Source organism: Rattus norvegicus, chromosome 1 (assembly GCF_021556685.1).
Source record: "Rattus norvegicus strain SHRSP/BbbUtx chromosome 1, alternate assembly SHRSP_T2T, whole genome shotgun sequence".
Taxonomy (NCBI): domain Eukaryota; kingdom Metazoa; phylum Chordata; class Mammalia; order Rodentia; family Muridae; genus Rattus; species Rattus norvegicus.
Genome location: NC_141534.1, coordinates 259,962,613 through 259,981,555, shown reverse-complemented (window position 1 = coordinate 259,981,555; position 18,943 = coordinate 259,962,613). Strand labels below are relative to the sequence as shown.

At 43.3% G+C, this 18,943-nt stretch overlaps 1 protein-coding gene across 3 annotated transcripts in view; it reads left to right on the top strand.

Moving 5' to 3' along the window:
- Cfap43 (cilia and flagella associated protein 43) overlaps nt 1–18,719 on the top strand; it is an 87,536-nt gene extending 68,817 nt beyond the window's left edge. For all 3 annotated transcript variants that reach the window (NM_001432358.1, NM_001432356.1, NM_001432360.1), the window contains 11 exon segments: nt 3,014–3,133; nt 5,239–5,346; nt 6,446–6,532; nt 7,112–7,200; nt 9,585–9,798; nt 10,840–10,952; nt 11,971–12,130; nt 15,299–15,463; nt 16,940–17,020; nt 17,596–17,749; nt 17,874–18,719. In NM_001432358.1, coding sequence (NP_001419287.1) covers nt 3,014–3,133; nt 5,239–5,346; nt 6,446–6,532; nt 7,112–7,200; nt 9,585–9,798; nt 10,840–10,952; nt 11,971–12,130; nt 15,299–15,463; nt 16,940–17,020; nt 17,596–17,749; nt 17,874–18,040 — 1,458 coding nt within the window. In that variant the 3' untranslated portion in view covers nt 18,041–18,719.
- The last annotated feature ends 224 nt before the right edge of the window (nt 18,720–18,943 follow it).

Genomic DNA, 18,943 nt, shown 5'->3' with positions numbered 1-18,943 from the left:
TTCCTAGGTCAGTGTTCTCCTAATGCCCTCTTCTAGCTTAGGGGTAGTGATTTGACTTAAATTCTCTTGAGAACTTAGAGAGATACAATTGAAGACTGGGGACATTTTACTTAAAAAGAAATATATAACAGTTTTTTTTAAGTTCTTATTAATAGTAACACTTTCCACATTGTTACCATTCATCTGATAATTTGTTCTTTCTTCATACGTTTAAGGAACACCTATTACAGCACATGTAAGACATCACCAGGTCTTGTGATCTCTTGGCTCCAGCCATTTGAGTTCAGCAATGCTTCTGATTAATTCAATCTCAATCCCAGGGAAAGGATTTGGGGGCGGTGGGTAGGGAGAAATACAGTCACCACAATGCACAGTTCAGTTCTTACTTGAGGTTTTTGTAATGTCGTTCTATTTTTATGTTCTTCCAGCTCAAAGAAGCAACATGCCCACATTCAAATACCTTACACTTTTAGGCTAGAAATAGAAGTTGATGGTGATTAGGCATGGTAGGGCACACGCGTAATCCCAACACCTGAAAGGCAGAGTCAGGGACACCAGTGAGTGTCTGGGAAGTTTGAGCTGCATAGTAAGACCCCTCCAAAACGAGTGCGTGATTATACAACAGAGTGAATAATATTTACTCTCTTGTGATAGAAGTGAAATCATGCCATCACTCAAGACAAACTAGTACAACCTTCAGCTTTGTCACGGCGTTACCTTTCCAGCAACTCCTCTGAATCTGCTGCTAGCTTGCTTATATTTTTATTCACTTGTGTGTTTTTAACTAAGTTTAAAAAGCCAAGGGGTTGGGGATTTAGCTCAGTGGTAGAGCGCTTGCCTAGCAAGCACAAGGCCCTGGGGTTTGGTCCCCAGCTCCGAAAAAAAGAAAAAAAAAGTATAAAAAGCCAAAAGGCTAAGGAGCCCAACTCACTAATCTTGGAAGAAGTCAAGGCTTGGAGAGGTAGGGGACAAAGGACAGAAGAGTGAGGAGATCAAGCATTCCAGGTGGTGTTTGTCAACTTGACACAAGCTAGAGTCAAGTGGGGAAAGGACATCAGATTGGCCGGTCACCAGGTCTGTAGGATATGTTCTTGATTGCTGATTAGTATGGGTGGACTCAGCTCTCTGGGGTTGGTGCCCCCTTGGGCAGGTGGTCCTGGGTGGTCTACAGTAGCTGAATGTACACCTGAAGATAAGCAGCTTCCTCCTTGGTCCCGCCTTGGTCCTGCTGATGCCCTTCCCCAAGTTGCCTTTGATCCTGGTGTCTATCACAGCAGTAGAAAGCAAACTAGTACAAGCAGTGGCTGTGAGGCTGTGATTGATTGATTATTGATTGATTTTATGTACGTACACTGTAGCTGTTTTCAGACACACCAGAAGCGGGCATAGGATCCTATTACAGATGGTTGTGAGCCACCATGTGGTTGCTGGGAATTGAACTCAGGACCTCTGGAAGAGCAGTCAGTGCTCTTAACCCCTGAGCCATCTCTCCAGCCATGTTTTAACGTACAAAAAGAAAATAGTTTCTTACTTTCAGCCTCACTTTCCCAAGTGTCTGTCCGTTGTATCCTCCAGTGAAACCCGGGGCTTGATTCAATCACTATTTGTCCTGGTTTGGTTTCGATTGCTGTGATAAAAATGCCACGACCAACAGTAACTCAGGGAAGAAGGGATGGATTTCATCTTAGAGCATGTGGTCTGTCCCGAAGGGAAGGAGCCAGAAGCAGAAGCTGATGCAGTGGCCATGAGAGGACACTGAGTACTAACTCGCTCTCCACAACTTTCTCAGCTTGCTTTCTACAAAACGCAGGACCACTCACCCAGGGTGGCACCACCCATAGCCAGACAGAGGGTCCCTCCCACATTGGTCAGTAATCGAGGCAACGTCCCCCAGGCTTGCCTACAGCCAGTGTGATGGTGGCGAGCCCTCCACACATCCTATTCCCCAGAAGACTAGAGTCTTCTTGTGTCAAGTGGACAGAAAGTAGACTTGTGTCAAGTGGACAGAAAGCTAAGCAGCAGGTGTCTGCCTTCTCACTGGGCACCGGCTCTCCAGTGGTGAGTAACGCAAAGGGCAGCTTTGCCCTCAATGGCTAACCCTAGCCTCACTTGGGTATTTGTTTTTTTAGCCTTTGCACGGTGCTTTTGGCGTTACTCAGCCTGGTGCTCTCACAGTGAATCTCCTCCCAAATAATCTTGTCTCATGTTGCACACACCCATCACCCACCCTCCCGCGTCCCTCTCCAAAGCCGGACTCTGGACTACTTTTTCCATAATATAAAACCAAGTTTAGCAGGCTGGAGAGAAGGTTCCACCATTAACAGTGCTTACTGCTCAATCCTGAGGGTGGGAGTTCAGATCACAGCATCCATATCAGGCTACACACCCACACACTCATGCACGCACGCACACACATAAATAATTTTATTTAAATATCAAAACAAAAAAATAGATAACATAAAAAATTCCAAGATATTCAATAAACGGGGAGGGGAAGCATCTTTTTTTTTTTTCCCCCTTTGGTCAGGGCTAAATTGTGTGTCCGTGAATCGCTACCTGTGGTCAGAATTTTCTGGAAAGATTTGCTGCAGCTTGATTGATTAGGCCTGCCCGATGAGTGGTCGTTAACATGATCTTCCTTCAGTGTAATTCTAAAAGCAAACATCCAGGCTGGGGAGATGGCTCAGCGCACTGCAGAGCGCTCCTTGTGCCAGTATGAGGACCTGAGTTCCAATTCTTAGATCTCACCTTGAAACAGGCGTGACTGTGCGCGCACACACACACACACACACATACACAGAGAGAGAGAGAGAGACAGACAGACAGACAGACAGACAGATTGAGAGACAGACAAGAGGAGGGAATAACATGAAAAATGGAGTAATAATCCCAAACACGCGGTATTTTAGATCAGTCCAGGTAGTATTCCCTGCCTTTCCCTGCTTTTTCCATGGGGCAAAACACGCACACCAATTGCGATAAGCATTTAATTATCCCATCGCCTCCCGTTTAGTCTTTAGAAGCGGAACTGAAAAAACTTCAAAATGCTATTCAAGAGAACACACAGAACTTCGATGAGCATTTGAAGAGACTCTTTGAAAGGAGAGTGAAGGCAGAGATGGTCATCAACCAGGTAAATGACCGTTTCGTTTCTGTATCCTGTCCTTTTAAGTAGCCTGCAGGACATCAGTCCTCCTTAGGAAGTTGGGCAGCCCAGTTGCCTGGTGCCGCAACTTTGCATGCCCCGTGGGTCCGTCCCGGTTCCCCCCAGCCTGGTGCTGCTATGCCCACTCCCTCCCTCCTACTGACCTCTCCAGCATCCTGATAAGTAGCTGCTTTAGGGAAAGGGAAGAGCTTCTGAGAGGCTGAGAGAGGTGGCTATGAAGTAGCTGTGGAAAGGTTTTTCTCCTGGAATGGCAGTATGCTCCAAATTTGACTGTGGTGGTGGCTTCATAGCTGTGCGCATGTGTCAGAGCGTCAGATTATACACTGTACGTGGCAGAATGCGTGGCCTATGGGAAACGCTGCAATAGAGCTACTATGGTTTCCTTCTTAAAGACATGCTTAGAATATCTTCCCGTACAGATAATGGGACGAGGGTATCAGAGTACAGGCAATGTCCACTCGGCAGCGACTGCCCCTTCTTCTCTAAAGGACGACATTTAAGAATCAAAAATAAAGGGTTGGGGCAGAATGCTTGTTTTGCATGGGCACAGCTCCAGCACCAAGAATTATGTTAACAATATTAATAGTTATCATCAATAATAATAAGTATATTAACACTATTAATAAGTATCAATAATAAGAATATTAACAATATTAATAAGTATCATTGCGGTTTGTTGAAACTCATCAAGTTCTTCCAAATTCATGGGTTGACGACATTTTAAGAAGAAAATGCCAGACGCTCATTATCCTGGGTTCCTTTTCTGTTGCTGCAATAAAATAATCTGACAAAAACAACTCAGGGACAAAGAGCTGACAGTAGCTCCGAGCTGTAGGTTTTAGACCATCGTACAGGAAGTCTGGGCATCAGCGCTGGTCTCACACTGTGCGGTCAGAAGGGCAACGGATGTGTGTGTCCTGCCCATGTCTCCTCCTGCTTTTATATGGTCTGTGGTCCCTGCCCAGTAAGTGATCCTGACCACGATCAAGATGGGTCTTTCCCGATACATTAATCCAGATAATTCTGGACGCCATGCCCTGAGGCCCCTCTTCCTGAGATCCTGGAGTCTTTGAATTTCACAGTCAAAAGCAACCACCTGTCACCTTCAGATACCTACAACAGGGGCATGCCCCCAACTGATAAACTATCTAATATCGATTCTGACTCACCTGTGCAAACTATACCCCTGAGAGCACAATTATAAGCAGGTGTGTTTCCTTATGAGGTATTTCGATTAGTAAACTTTTAAGACAGTGAGAACAGAGAACGACCATTTCACAACCCTCAGCAGATTTACTGGGCTTGTGTTTTGAGCATCCGGAACTATAAACATCCCCCCAAAGACAACACAATATCATTACGCCCTGACCAGAGGACACGGAGGCACCACAGTTTCGCCAAAAGGGTCCAGCCAAGGTCTGACTTGGCCTCTGGATTCAGAGGCCAATTTTCAAGGACTTAAAAGGACTTTGGAAGCCTTATAAACTGTGGTATGAGTAAGCAGCTGGGGGAGACAAAACCTGTCTACAAACCGCTGATGACTGCCAATGAATTGTGAAGGAGAGAAGGGACGTAGGAGGACATGAGGATGTGACAAAATATTGTTAATGACAAGCAGTGCCACCATGCCAGGGGTTCACACTAAGAGAGAATGGCAGAAACACGGGAGTTGGTTACTGTTGAAGTCAAAGCTCTGGTCACTACTGGGGCTGAGCCTCTGATGACACTGGCAAAAATGATTTTTTTTAACTGAGTGGTAATGACAAGGACATTGGGCTGCATAGTGCCTCATTATATAACCCACATGTGTTAACTATTCCTCTGTGTGTGTGTGTGTTCTGCTCACAGTGAAAGGAGAAATGAAGCAAAATAACCAGATACAGTTGTAGGAATCCCCATTTGACTTTTCTTTAAGGCATTTGTTTAAGGCATCCTTGTCTCGTAAGCTCATTTGATGAGTGCCAAACCTATGCCAATCCACCGGAAGTTCCCTCCCTATGCCAATCCACCGGAAGTTGCCTCTCAGCTAGGGATGCCGAACTCCAACGCCCCTCCTCCTCGTGTCTCCACAGGAGGAGCTGAAAATAAACAACATTGTGTTTTCTTTGCTGCTGGATGAAGAACTCAGCTCCAGGGAACAGTTCCTGAACAACTACCTTCAGAAGAAGCAGGATGAGAAAGTAAGTCCGGGGCTCTCCTGCATCTGTGCCCCATGTTTAGACACAGATCCCACTCCGGGAGGCTTATCTGATGTCTTCTCAACCCCACCCTAATCAAGTAATCTGGTGAGACAGGAAGGATGCTTTAAAGAAAAGGCAAGTAGGGACCATTACAATAATACGTGGCTAGTTCACCTCACATTTTTTTTTCCTTCGTCCGTTTTAGCCATACTCAAAGCCAGCCTGGTCTACAGAGTGAGTTCCAGGATAGCCAAGGCTACACAGAGAAATACTCCCTCCCCCCTCCCCTCTTAAAATACAGAGTTTAACCATAGACTGGCTGTAGACCTTGATCAAGACATGCAGTCTTTGAATCTGATCACTGGACATTCTCATAGACGGAAACTCATCCTCTGTGGACCCTGCGGTGTTCCCAAGTGCCACTGAACATAAAGATGATAAACTTAGAATGAAAATGTCCATATTCATAATCACAGTATAAATGTGAATAGATAAGTTTTATTAAAGTAATAGAGGACAATGCTAATTATCAATACCTCTCAATGGATGTCAACCTATGTCCACAGTGTTAATTAAGCACATCACCAACACATTTACAGCATCATAAACGACATATCTACTTCCCTTAAGAGTCTGTTTCTATAGCCAGCTGTGGTAGCACACACCTTCAATCCCAGCACTCAGAAGGCAGTTAGGCAGATCTGAGTTAGGCCAGCCTGAGCTACACGGTGAATTCCAGGAGAGCCAGGACTTCAGAGAAAGAGACCCTGTCTCAAAAAAAAGAAAAGAAAAAAAGAAAAAAAGAAAAAGTCTGTTTATAACATATGCCAAGAACTTCTACCAGGCACGGTAGGACATGCCTATAACCCAACACTATGGGAGGGGCACAAGTTAAAGGCCAGCCTGAGCTACATAGCAAGACTGTGTCTGAAATGTAACAGTCCTGCAGAATATTAGACATCTTTAACAGAGGAGCGGAAGGCCGTTTCAGAGACACTGGAGGTATGCTGTGAGGTTTCTTCTCATTCTTGGAATCACCCACAGCTTCGTTTGACCTGAAAACCCTCCGTTCCCAATGAACTATCTGCCTTTACTGTAGACCAAGACTTCAGAAGCCATCCAGAAAGCAAGAGAAGACCTGGACGTGTTCAAGGAGAACCATGACACCTTAGTGGCAGAAGACAAAGTGAGTGACGGGCACGTCCACTTGGCAATGCAGAGTCCCCGCACTTGGGATTGGTGGGGGAGGCTGGACATAACAGGACATGAGTTAGTTTCCTCATGGTTAGAAGGAATCTTTGTAAACTTCCCTAGGTTAAGCTTTATCTTGAAGGGAAAATAATATGTTAGAGAGGTCATTTAAGTTCTCAAACATGGGCTTGTCAACTTAGTAGTAAGCATGTTGTAGCAGAAGCAATAGCTAGAAAAACACAAAGGCAGTGGGATAAAATGAGGTGGGTAGGGACAGGATAAAGGGACGGAGCAAAACCTGCATGTTTCCTGAGTAAACATTATTTGGGGACACTTCTAGATGACTTTAAAAAAAAACTATCATATAAAATAGCACTCCTCACATACTGGCATGTTCCCTACAAACAAATCTTTGAGGTAGTCTTTGCATCTACGATATCTTTGCTCTCCAACAACTGTAAAAACCAGGTCTTAAAGCCGCAGCAGCACCATGTGCATTTTAGAAATTGAATTAACCAGTTCAGAAACTTCCGTTGTGTTTCCGCAATCCTGGAGATGATGTGTTCGTCCTTAGGTTCTGGATCGCAGCTTCAAAAAGGAATTTTCTGACATTTCTGGTCACCAGGTGGACGTCCTCTACAAACTTTTTAAACGTCGGCCAAGGTCCGTTTCTCTTATGCTATCGAATTGGGGGTGGGGGATATTACGGAGACAGGGTCATTTTAAAAGAACTGTAAGGGCCAAAGAGATGATCCAGCAGAGCTGAACCTGGTGACCTGAGTGATGTCCTCACTCAGGATAGGAAGAGAGACCCAACTCCCACAAGTTGCCCTCTGACCTTCACCGTGCACCACAACACAGACATGTATACGCACACACAAAAACAAAACCATTAGCAAGCAAATGTCAACTAGCAAAATAGTTATAATTTTTTTTTTACCTTTTCCCGATCAGATAAAAATGATCAGTCAGGCATCCCGAGGTGAGGGTGTCCGTCAGGATGATAATTCAGTGTATGTGCTCTCACTTCACACATGAAATGTCTTAAATCAGGCTGGCGTACGTCTTTCCCAAAGACGTATTCCAACGGACGTAAGTCTGTCTCTGTGGTGTGAATTGGAGTTCCACGAGACAGGCTTGGAAGACTCAGCACATCTGAGGAGATACTGGTTTTTACGGCTAAGTGGCATTCTTTATTGCAGAGCCTCCCAAAGCTTGCTAGTGGCTTTTGCATTTCCAGGAAGAGCAAACAGCAACATTTCCTCCATGGATTTGACCACAAATTGCTTTTTCTCAGAAAAGTCTCATGTGACTATCAAGACCAAAGTTTTTATCTGCAATATTTTTATAGTAAAGTTTACAATTAAAAAATGCAAAAGAAAGATAGCTCAAAATAATGATTATCGAGAGTTCTGAAATATGTTTCTAAGCTGGGAGAAGTACTGAAATAGTTTGCTGATTTCTAACGTAATAAATTTAAATTTCAAACGAATGCAAGACAGAATCGTGCTGTTTGTCACAAAGGAGTGAAGTGATTTGTGTGAGGGATACAAAGCTTGTACCTTTGACAGACAGGTTATGACAAATGCTGGGAAGTGAAACGCTGGGAAGGTAGCCTAGGACTTGTCTCATGTCTGAGTTTCTCTCTCCACAGACCTTATCCCTACTGTGTGTGTGTGTGTGTGTGTGTGTGTGTGTGTGTGTGTGTGTGTGTATGTGTGTGAATGTGTATGTGTGTGTATGAATGTGTATATGTATATGTGTGTGTTTATGTGTGTATGAGTGTGTATGTGTGTATGTGTGTTAGTGTATACGTGTGTATGAGTGTGTAAGTGTGTGTGTGAATGTGTATGTATGGGTGTGTAAGCGTGTGTGTGTAAACGTGTGTGTGTGTGTAAGCCAGACATCAGCCTGGGTTGTGATTCCTCAGTCCTTTCCACTTCTTTGATTATTGTTGTTTTTATTTTTTATTTTTTTTCCACCTGGAAAGGTTCATTGGGATGGCGGAGACAAGGGGGAGACAAGAGAGGGAGGAGAGAGAGAAAGAAAAAAGAAAAAAGAGAGAAAGAAAAAAGAGTGTTTTTAGATTTTGAGACAGAGTCTCTCCCTGGCCTGGATCTTGTCAGTTTTCCTAGGCTGATGAGCCAGAGGCCTCAGGCTCTTTGCACATCCAGTGGGTCACAAGCGTTTCCCACAACATTTTTCACATGAGTGCCCGAAGCTCAATATGTGGTCCAGACTGGCTCAAATTTTTGGTTGTTTTCTTGCTTCAGATTCTTGAGTGTGGAGGTTGCAGTGTGATGAGCTCCCAGGTTTGGCTAAGGTCTGGCTAGATAATAAACCAAGGGCAAGCACTTATGATCAAATACAGTTTACTTTGAAATCTAATTCCACTGTCTGGCAAACCCAGAGCTGGCCTTGGGCCAGTAGATTCTCCCAGAACCCGACTCCCCTGTCTAGAGACATGAGTGGAACCATCACTGGCTGTACATTGTCAAGTGTCTCCACAGGGAGTACCTAGCACCCTCTTCGTAACCGTCTTCCCTTGCCAGATGCAGCCCAAGAAAACTAAGCTAATTTATTAATGCAGACAAAAAGGGCCCTTCTCCAATTCCCCATATGCACAGGCATGTCCTACTGAGGAAAAGATACCGGAAGTGCTTAGGCCAGACTGACCCGGGCCACTCACACTACTATTGGCTGTCTGTTTGCCTGCTCGCAATACACAGAAAAAAAACTGGTTTCCATAGCATAGCAAAAGCTGCCAGTGCCAACAGATGTCTGTAATTCCAGGGCATGTCTAGGGACCTAGGGTGTGAACAGACAAAGCAGGCACTGGTCCCTGGAGTAACCCACTCACCATCCCTGAAGTGACAAAGGAAATTAGCATACAGTGTCAGGCTTATGCTAATGGTCTGCTACTTAACTGGTGGTTTTTGTTTGTTTGGCTGGCTGGCTGGCTGGCTGGCTGGCTGGTTGGTTGGTTTTTTGGTTTTGGGTATTTGTGAGAGTATTAAAGGTTGATGATCTTTTCTTGCTAATGCCAGGGTTCCCAAACAGAAAACACAGACAGAGGTGAACACTCTTGTTCCTTATGGAGAGCGGCCAGGATCTGGCAAGTTAAATAAGGAAACCTTTGCCCAGCTAATGAAGTCCATGGACGAGTTGGACAACGTCAGCAACATGCCAGAAGGCTTGGACCCCTCAGTCTGGGAACATTTCTGCGCGACTAGACGAGCAAAAGTGGAAAATGAGTACAAAGTACACAACTTCATCTTAAACCGTATCTTAAGTATACGAGTGGGAAATAACGCAGCTGTCAGTATATCCCGGAAGACTAAGGTTCTCTTGCTGGGTCATAGTTAGCAATATCAATAGTAACATAACGAAAGTCGCACGATATTATTTGTGATGACGTAGATCCTCAAGGTCCAAAATGATGGCCACTAGGGCTAAGCGGTCACTGTGCACTGGAAATAGATGTGTCCAATACCGTGATGTCCTCGGAGTGGGACACACAAACAGATTTAGAAGACCTGCCATGAAACAGGTGATAAATGTCTCGTTGATAATTTTTACATTGCTTATGAGCAGAATGGTATCTTGGAGAGATCGTGTCCAATAAGCCATATTAGTAAAATTAAACTTATCTGTTTCATTCACTCCTGATAAAGTGACCACAGGAAAATCTAAATCACACAGACAGCTCTCATTGCTTTCCTCCTGGGCAGCGCTGTCAGGAACGATCTGGTTTTGCATAGGGTTGTGCATAGTTAGCTGGGCAGAAGCAGCTTCATCCTTTGCTGGAAGAGGTGATGGGGATGAAGCAAAGGTAAAAGTCTGAGAGCACGTTTGGCTGTTGAGAGACCCGCTGCCCCCCGACCACCTCTGTCTCCTCTCTCCTAATTCCCTAAAGTCAGTTGGCAAATGTTTATTAAGTGTTCATGAGTCTAGAATTTCATCTAAAGTGATAGGAACAGATTTCAAAGTGGAATATATACATGTATACACACACGCGCGCGCACATACACACGCACGGGCACACATACACGCATGCTCGCGCACGCAACTGCATACTTGATTTTCAGCCAGAGACCAACCTGATACACTTTAGATTTCTCATTGGATATGCCGGCCATGTTTTGCATAACTCAACAGGGTTGTAAAAAGATTTAAACTTCTATTAGTCTCCAAGAAAGGTGGGCTTGTTAAGGTTTTGCACAAAAAAAAAAAAAAGTCAAAAGGCAGATGTCTCCAGTCGAGTGTCCGTGTGTCCTGACACATTACGGTTGTGTTTCTCAGGTGAAGCAGAAGGCGGCCTGCCTGTTGGAAATGACCACATTCCTCCGGAAGAGAATGGAAGATGACGATGTCGTACATCATGAGATCGAGAGGGTATTCCACGAGCTCGTCCGGTAACTCTAGCTTCTTGGGATTTCCACTCATAGTCGCGGTGTGACCTGGGCTCACTTAAAGCAGGGCAGTCTTGCAGAGCCAGCCTCCCGCCTGGCTGGTCCACTGCTGGCTCTGTCTGTTGCAGTCCTGGCCCTGTCTGAAATGTTCTATTTTTTTTAATAACGTGTGCCTCGTTACACAAGACTTGTTTCAAAAGAGAATTTGCCATGTGTTGTCTGAAACAAAAGCAAGCTTGGGGACAGGGGGTTGTACTCTTGTGGAGACATGCTCCCGCCATATAAAAATGCAACAAGCTGGGGATTTAGCTCAGTGGTAGAGCGCTTACCTAGGAAGCGCAAAGCCCTGGGTTCGGTCCCCAGCTCAAAAAAAAAAAAAAAAAAAAATGCAACAAACCCGTCTCTGCCAATGGAGAATTCTGAGCTCAAGGCTGGAGTAGGAGACCAAGCAGACTTCCAAATAATTTCTCCATTAACACCCACCAGGTTTACGTTTTTCTTCATGGAGCCTGGGTGCTTTGTATAAAGCCTTGACTTCAAAAGGCTGTATGTACAACCACATGCATAAATACTTCTGTGAGCCTCCCAAATTCATCATCGTATGTCAGTTTCAGACGTAGGCCGTAGGAAGAATACGAATTATGCAATAGGTTTGAAAAGTAGCATATATATAATATTGTTACACTATCAAAAACCAATAAGGTCAAGTTTCCATTTAAAGTATTTCTAGTGCATTTTAAAATTCTCATTACAATACAAACTATACAGTTTTTTTTTCTTAATCTTAGTAAGAGTTCGTGACTGTAATTTTGTCCATACTGTTGTTCCAACAGTCCAAGTAGAGTTCCTGCTCAAGGAAGAGGCATTTAGAGGGTTCTTCTAGAACGCTTCATCTTTGGGACAACTCTTCGTATCACTCAGGGCTCATTCCTTCGGTCAGAATTTTATTTCTCAGATAATAGGTGAAGTTAGAAACAAAAAACGTGTAACAAAAACTCCTCTGAAGTCCTTTTCCATTTAGATTACAGGACGAGAAAGTAAAATTCCAGGTGAATTTGACAGTGCAGATTCTTCTTAAACAAGGACAAGTGGAACTGGAGAATTTCCAGTTGACTCTGGAATATTCTGACGCGATTCTCATCAATAAGAATATAATCGAAGAGTTGAATTCTGTGATTCGGGTAATTATAGTTTTTTCAACATACTGCCTTTTGTATAAAATGCTTTATCGTTCCTCTGGTTTCCATGGTAAGCGACCTGGTTATTTTATGTCAGTTTAGCACGAGCTGGAGTCACTACAGAGAGAGAGCCTCGGCTGACTAAGCCACGAGGAGTAAGCCAGTGAGCAGCTCCCAACGGGCCCCATCATGGCCTCTGCACCGGCTTCTGCTGCAGGTTCCTGCCCTGTTTGAGTTCCTTTCCTGACTCCCTCTGATGAGGAACACTAATGTGTAGGCCAAGTAAACCCCTTTCTCCCCAAGTTGTTTTCGGACCCGGCGTTTCGTCTCAACAATGGTTACTGACTAAGACAGTATTTAATTTAGTCGTATCAGTGTTTTTTCTCGGTAGTTGCCATCAGAATCACCGGTAGAACTTGTAAATGTGTCCAGACCTCACACCTACATGTATTTTTTTTTAAATCTCTCTACATGATTCTAAGAACGAAAAGTTCAGGACAGTGAGGTTAAATGTCCTCTCCAATTAATATACCTTCATTTATACAACCCTTAGTATATAACCTCTTTGATTTATATAGCTCTGGTATGTCTCTATTTACAGTTCTAGTTTTGGATATGAGCATCCCTGCCCCTACCATACCTCACCAATGCTTTAATCTACCCAAGCTTTCCCAATCTTACTGTTTTTTTGTTTTTTTCAAATAACCAACTTTTGATTTCATGGGTTTTATTCTTCATGTTTTCCTATATGTATCTCCATCCATCCTTCTATCCATTTTACTCTTTCTGCTGGCTTTGACTTGAGCTAATCCTCCCCCCTTCCCAAACATGAAGTTAAATTATTAGTGACTTCTCTTTCCGTAACTGTACAGCAAGAACATGTGCATTAACGCCTACCACTCTACCTTTAGGTTTTGAGGAAAGGTCTCGCTCCGCTGCCTAGGCTGGCCTCAAACTCAGGGCTCTTCCAGTTTAGCCTTCATCTCTGGAACATGGCTTTTGTAACTGCAAGATTCTTAAATTCTTGGTTGGTGGGATTTGTGTGGGGCAGGGGCAGTGTCTTTTCTTTTTTGTTTTGTTCTATATTTTCTCCTTGACCTTTCCTCTAGGAGTATACAGCTCGCTTCGCTTTGCTTTTTCTGTTTTGGTTTCTTCTACCCTTTCCCTACCAAAGCCATTCTTCTGAGCCAGGGTTTGCTGTTCTCTCGGTGGCTCTAAAAAAGAAAACCAGCTTAAAAACTGTAAGCTCTTCCTGAGTGCTGCTTCTAATCGTGCTCCAAAACCAGACAATCAAAGTAGACTCCCCAACTTTCTACCTTCTTCAAGTGTTCTTGGTAAACATGCAGTGGAGGTTTGCAGCAAACGTCATGCTTAGCCAGGTTTGGTGAGACCTGTAAACTCCAGAACTCAGAGGCCAGGGCAGAAAGATGCAAGTTCAGTGCCAGTCTGGATTACACACCAAGGTCTTGTCTCAGAAAATGTTAAAACTGTTACAACTGTAGCTGAGTAGCTGAACAGAGGATAGGAGTGATAAGGGTTGGTGGGAAGACTGGGAGACGGGAGCTTTGGCTGACCTCTGTTAATTTAAGATGTATTTAAAACATTTCAGGGGGATGTCCAACTTGACAGAGTTCAGAGTTGAGTCCTCTCTATAGATCACATGTAAATAACTGCATGTAAATTATTGCACAGATATCTACCGATGGGTAATTTTAAACCCAGGAAGTTAGGTAGACCAAAAATAGGGAGTATGTTTACACTTCCAGTCCAGCTCTGAAAGAAACAGGGAAGGAGGCGGAGGAGCTTCTAGTGAAGTAGGAGAGAAAACGAGGGCACGGTCTCCTAGAAACCCCAAGAGAAGAGATTCCAAGGAGTAGATTCGTGCAGTGCCAACTATGACAGGAGTGGTCTAAGGAGAGGGCTAAAGAAGGGGCAGCACTCATGAGTGTGAAATAAGAGGACATGGGGACGTAGACTCCACAACACCGTCTGAGAGGAAGGTGGGAAAGGAGACGTAGCTCTAAAACAGAGGATCTCCGTCTTAGCACACTGACATCCAGGACGGATTATTTTCTACGGAGGCTGCCCCGTGTAGGCTGCTAGCAGCATCCCCGATCTCCACTCACGATGTGCCAATAGCAACCTCTCTGGCTGTGTCAACCCCCACATAAACCAAAGCACAGGACCCTCGACTGGGTCCACATGCTCTCCTCAGTACAGAGATGTTCAAACTTAAAGAGGACTTTAGCTGCTGATGGCCAGCTGAAATGAGTGAGTGAGGAGGTAGCGTGACTGAGATACGATTTTAAAAGATGAGTAAAAGTAAGAAATGCAGGGAGTTGAGAGACCACGCTCTGAGCAAAAGATGAAAATACTAACGGAGTAGAGCGTTGTGGGGCGCAGCTCAGTTGTACAAGCTTCAAAAAGCTAGATTTTAAAAAGAGGAGAAAAAGAAGAATGTAAAATGGTAATGAGTAAATAAATCTGACAGTAAATTGATTGACTGCTTGACTGACTGTACAGCCCAGGCTGGCTCAGAGACTATTTTGTGGTCAAAGCTGGCCTCGCACTTAGAGCAATCCTCTTGTCGTAGCCTCCAAAGAACTAGAGTCACAGGTAGGGGCCACCACACAGGGCTATAAATTCATTTTAGAGACACAGTAATTTCATCTTACTGATCTTAGGATCATTTTTATTTAAATAAAATACCATCTGTATTAATGCTCCTTAATTTTATTGAGATCATGTAATATTAAATATTTAAGTTAACTGAATAAGTATTTAATATTTTATTTGATAATTAAAGCTGGTGTGTTTAGTGTTTAATTAATTTAAATGTTATTTAACTATTTTTTTAATTTCATAGAGGTTATTAAATAACCTATATAAATACATTGAAGATACGAATCTATAACCTAATATGGAAATACTGAATAACCATTATTCCAAGAACAAGGCAGTAGGGTGTTTACGTGTCATAACTGACATTTTGCTTTGCTACCAGCTATGAGACAGACGCTGTGTGCCTAGCCATGCTAATCATGCTTTATGCGAAGACATGAAGGCTTCCAAACCCTAAAAGGTTATCAGACTGAGGCTTAGAGAGCAGCTTGCGGTGTTCTGCAGTTTCATACACAGAATCAGAGCGTGACCACTCCTTTACCTTTTTAGACTCAAGGACAAAAGAAAGTTGCTAGCATGATGGAAAGTAAAGAGGTCCACAAAGGGATCTATCAGATTGAGTGGGAGCACAAGAAAATGGAGATGGAGATGGAGGACCTAAACCAGAAGGCCTGGGACATCCAGATGCTGTTCTTCTCACGAGATCGGCAAAAGGCAAGTCTCCCCTGGCCCTGCGTGCACGCGTGCGTGCACAATACTTAATAGGAAGCCTCCCTAATGGCATACGCCAAGCCAGATCTGTGAACACAACTAAGTTCTTTTTCTTAGGGGTTTAATTTGCTAATTCCTTTTTTTTTTTTTAACTTATTTCCCATCTCTCTAGATACTCACTCAGGCTTAAAAATTTGAGTCAGCTTTGGTGTCTCTTCTGTACCTGCCTTTCCCAGTTTAGCTATTTTTGTCTCCTCTGTTTCTCCCAATGTTTGGCCAGTCCTCCATTCTCACGGGTTAAGAGTAAGATACACTGTCTTACAATTAGCCTTTAACTAGTCTCTTGGCCTGGGGTCTCTCATATTCTCATTCATTCTCATTCTCTCTGTCTCTGTCTCTCTTCCTTCGCCTCCCCTCCTCTCCCCTCCTTTCCTTTTTTTCCCCCCCACCCCCCAGCTGAGGACGGTACCCAGGGCCTTGCACTTGCTAGGCAAGCGCTCTACCTTAAATCCCCAACCCCTCCTTTCCCTTTCAAAATCCACTTAGCTTACTATTTTGTATCCTGCTGTCACACTGAATTCCTACTTGATTCTAGTAACATCTCAAATATGTTAAACAATACTCTTTAGCTGCCAAATAGACTACCAGGTGCCTAGGTGGACAGTGTCTTTCAACTTGCCTTTAGGGCAAGCAAGAGGACCAAATGCTATACCTTCTTCTCAAATGAAATGTAGGAGGGAAGTAAGGGAGGGAGAGGTGGGGGGAGGGGGAGAGTAAATATCAGCCCTGGGTGTCTTTCTCAGGAGTGTTTCCACATATTCAGCTAGCCTGGCTGACCAGCGCTCCAGGGCAACCCTAGTGCTGGGGTTAGAGTCTTTGCATGGGTGCTGGGAATCTGAACTCAGGACTTCATCCTTACGTGGCTAGCATTGTTTAACTGAGCCATCTCCCAAGGGCTTTTGTTCACAGGGGCCCTTGGACCTGGAACACCCCCACCCCCCATTTCTTCCCTTCCTATGTTCCTTGTCCCCTGCCCTCCTCCTTCCTGTCTACATGGCTTGTCAACATTCAGCTTATGCCAGTTTCTCCATGAAGTCTTCCTTGATCTCCCAAGTCTGGAGAAACCCTAACCCCTCACACACTGCCTCTGCTAACACATGATGTACCTTCTGGTAGCTAGTGGTTTCTGCTAGTCCTCTTTTTCTTGGAAGCTAGGTCACATGTCTGGGTCACACAGACACTATGTTTGGTGAGCTGAACAAATGAAAAGAATTAAGTATTTGTACTGATCAGTGTGTACATAGATGAGTGTGCTGACAGCTAAATACAAGTAAATATCATAGCACGAAAGACAAACTAATCTTAACATGAGCTATAAAAACTAATTTTCAAAACTGTTTGTAGTTACCTAAAAGAAACAGAAGAATTTATCCTTACATGTATTGTGATGTCTTTTTCTTTTCCTTTTTTTTTTTAAAGTACCTAAATGAACCCAACTACGAGGGCGTGATTGCTATTCAGATTGGAATAATGGAGCAAACCATCAGTGTTATAGATAAGGTCAGCCTCAAGCCTATCAATTATTATAAAGCCAACAGCTGTAATGTTGCAGTCATGAACGCAAACAGAAACTAACAGAAACTTGGTAATTTACTGCTACTCACGAAAATCAGAGGTTCCCGAACGGTGTCTTTGTAGCCATAGCTATTGATAAGTCAGCAGCATTTCCCTCCATATTGGGAATAATCCCTGGGGATTTATGTAGATTCACTTTCATAGTAAAGCTGAGCCACACAAGTCCTAATTGTTTCCCTGGCATTTTGGATTTTTTTTTACCTTAGTATAACTTAGTAACAGAACTGGCTTTACTATTATATAGCATGTAAGGTTGAAGGAAAGTAACTGCCAAGGTTTTAAAATGCTTGTTGTTAAGACAATATACAATCTGAAGTGTGGTATTAACATTCTATCTTTTAACAAAAACCCTGAGTGTCTACTTTAGACAGACCATCCAACAGACGCAAGGGATATATACAGAATTATCTTAGCGATGATAAAAGTATTTTAAAAGTACAAATCTTTTTATAAACTTTTCTCAACATTGTTTTGGGGTTTTGTGGGAACGAAAATTTCAGAATCACAAGAAGAATGTAGAAAACTGCAAAAAACTACTCAAGAAGTTGGGAAAATGCAGCAATCAGAAAGATGTAGCAAATTATAACCTAAGCTGTAATCTACGGGAGGAACTGGTGGCCGTCTCAGAGAGACAAGACATCTGTAATGAAATAGGTGAGCTCTTTTTCCCAATCCATTAAAGGGACACTAACCAGTTTCCCCAATAGTTGAACAACTGTGTTGCTTCCATACGGAAGGAGTTGGTAATAACTAAGTCCGTTCTCCATTTCTGGGTTAGGGTCTAAGCTGACCTGTGAGAAGATCGCCAGAGAACGCTATGACAACCTGATGAAACAGCAGAAGCTGACGAACATCTCCAAGCAGCAAGCTGAGCAGATTTCAATTCTGCAGGCGGAAGTCGAAAGACTGAGGATGAAAACATTCCCTGCTCTCGTCCCAATGTAGAATACCAGCAGGAGCAGAAGGTAGACCAATGCTGACCTAACGTCCCTTGGATAGAAACTTCTTTCTCCCTTATCACAAAATTTAAGTAGGCCATCTCTCAGCCGCACGTTTTTAATAATGCAGTTTAGGTGGTTACTCAGTATAGTTACCTGTCCTCCATGAATAAATGAGCAAAATATCACAGTGTCGTTTGTAATTATTAAAGAACAGTGGTCTTCAGTCAAGAAACACCGGATTGTAAACTTTATTTTGGAAACAGTCTTCCTTCCTTCCCTATGGAACTCAATTTTTTTACCCTAAAAGGGTTCAGCAAACAAGTCCTCATTCCCTTGAAATAGTTCATTTGAATATGCTAATCCTGTAAGACAACTGGTAAACGATAACCCAGCCACCTTCCCTCACATAGCTGTGGTCTGCCAATTCCAAGTGACATCAGGATCACTTTATCATCTCTACAGGATGTCAACATCCCAATTTCCTGCAATTTATAATCTAAATTTAAGCTTAATGTACACTGTCATATCTAACATATATTTGAATGGGCAAAAAGAATAATCAAAACAAATCTTTCCTTTAGGAGCATACTCCTGTAATCTCATCATTAGAATTGGCTGCCAGTCTGGGTTACATGAGACTGCCTCAAAAGATAAAAACTTCCACTTAAGTTTGTTTTGCCTTATTCTGGTGTATTAGTTTTCAATCTTATTTTATGTTACTGTGACCCCTAGAAGCCTGTTTTAGTTTTTCTAATGAGACAGAAAGAGGATGGATCTGGATAGAAGAAACTAGGAGTAGAGGGAAGGGAAACTGTAATCAGAATACATGTAAGGGAAACAAGCTATTTCCAATAAAAGGAAAAAATGAAAACTACCAACTATCGCTGATGTGAAAAGTAGAAAAAAT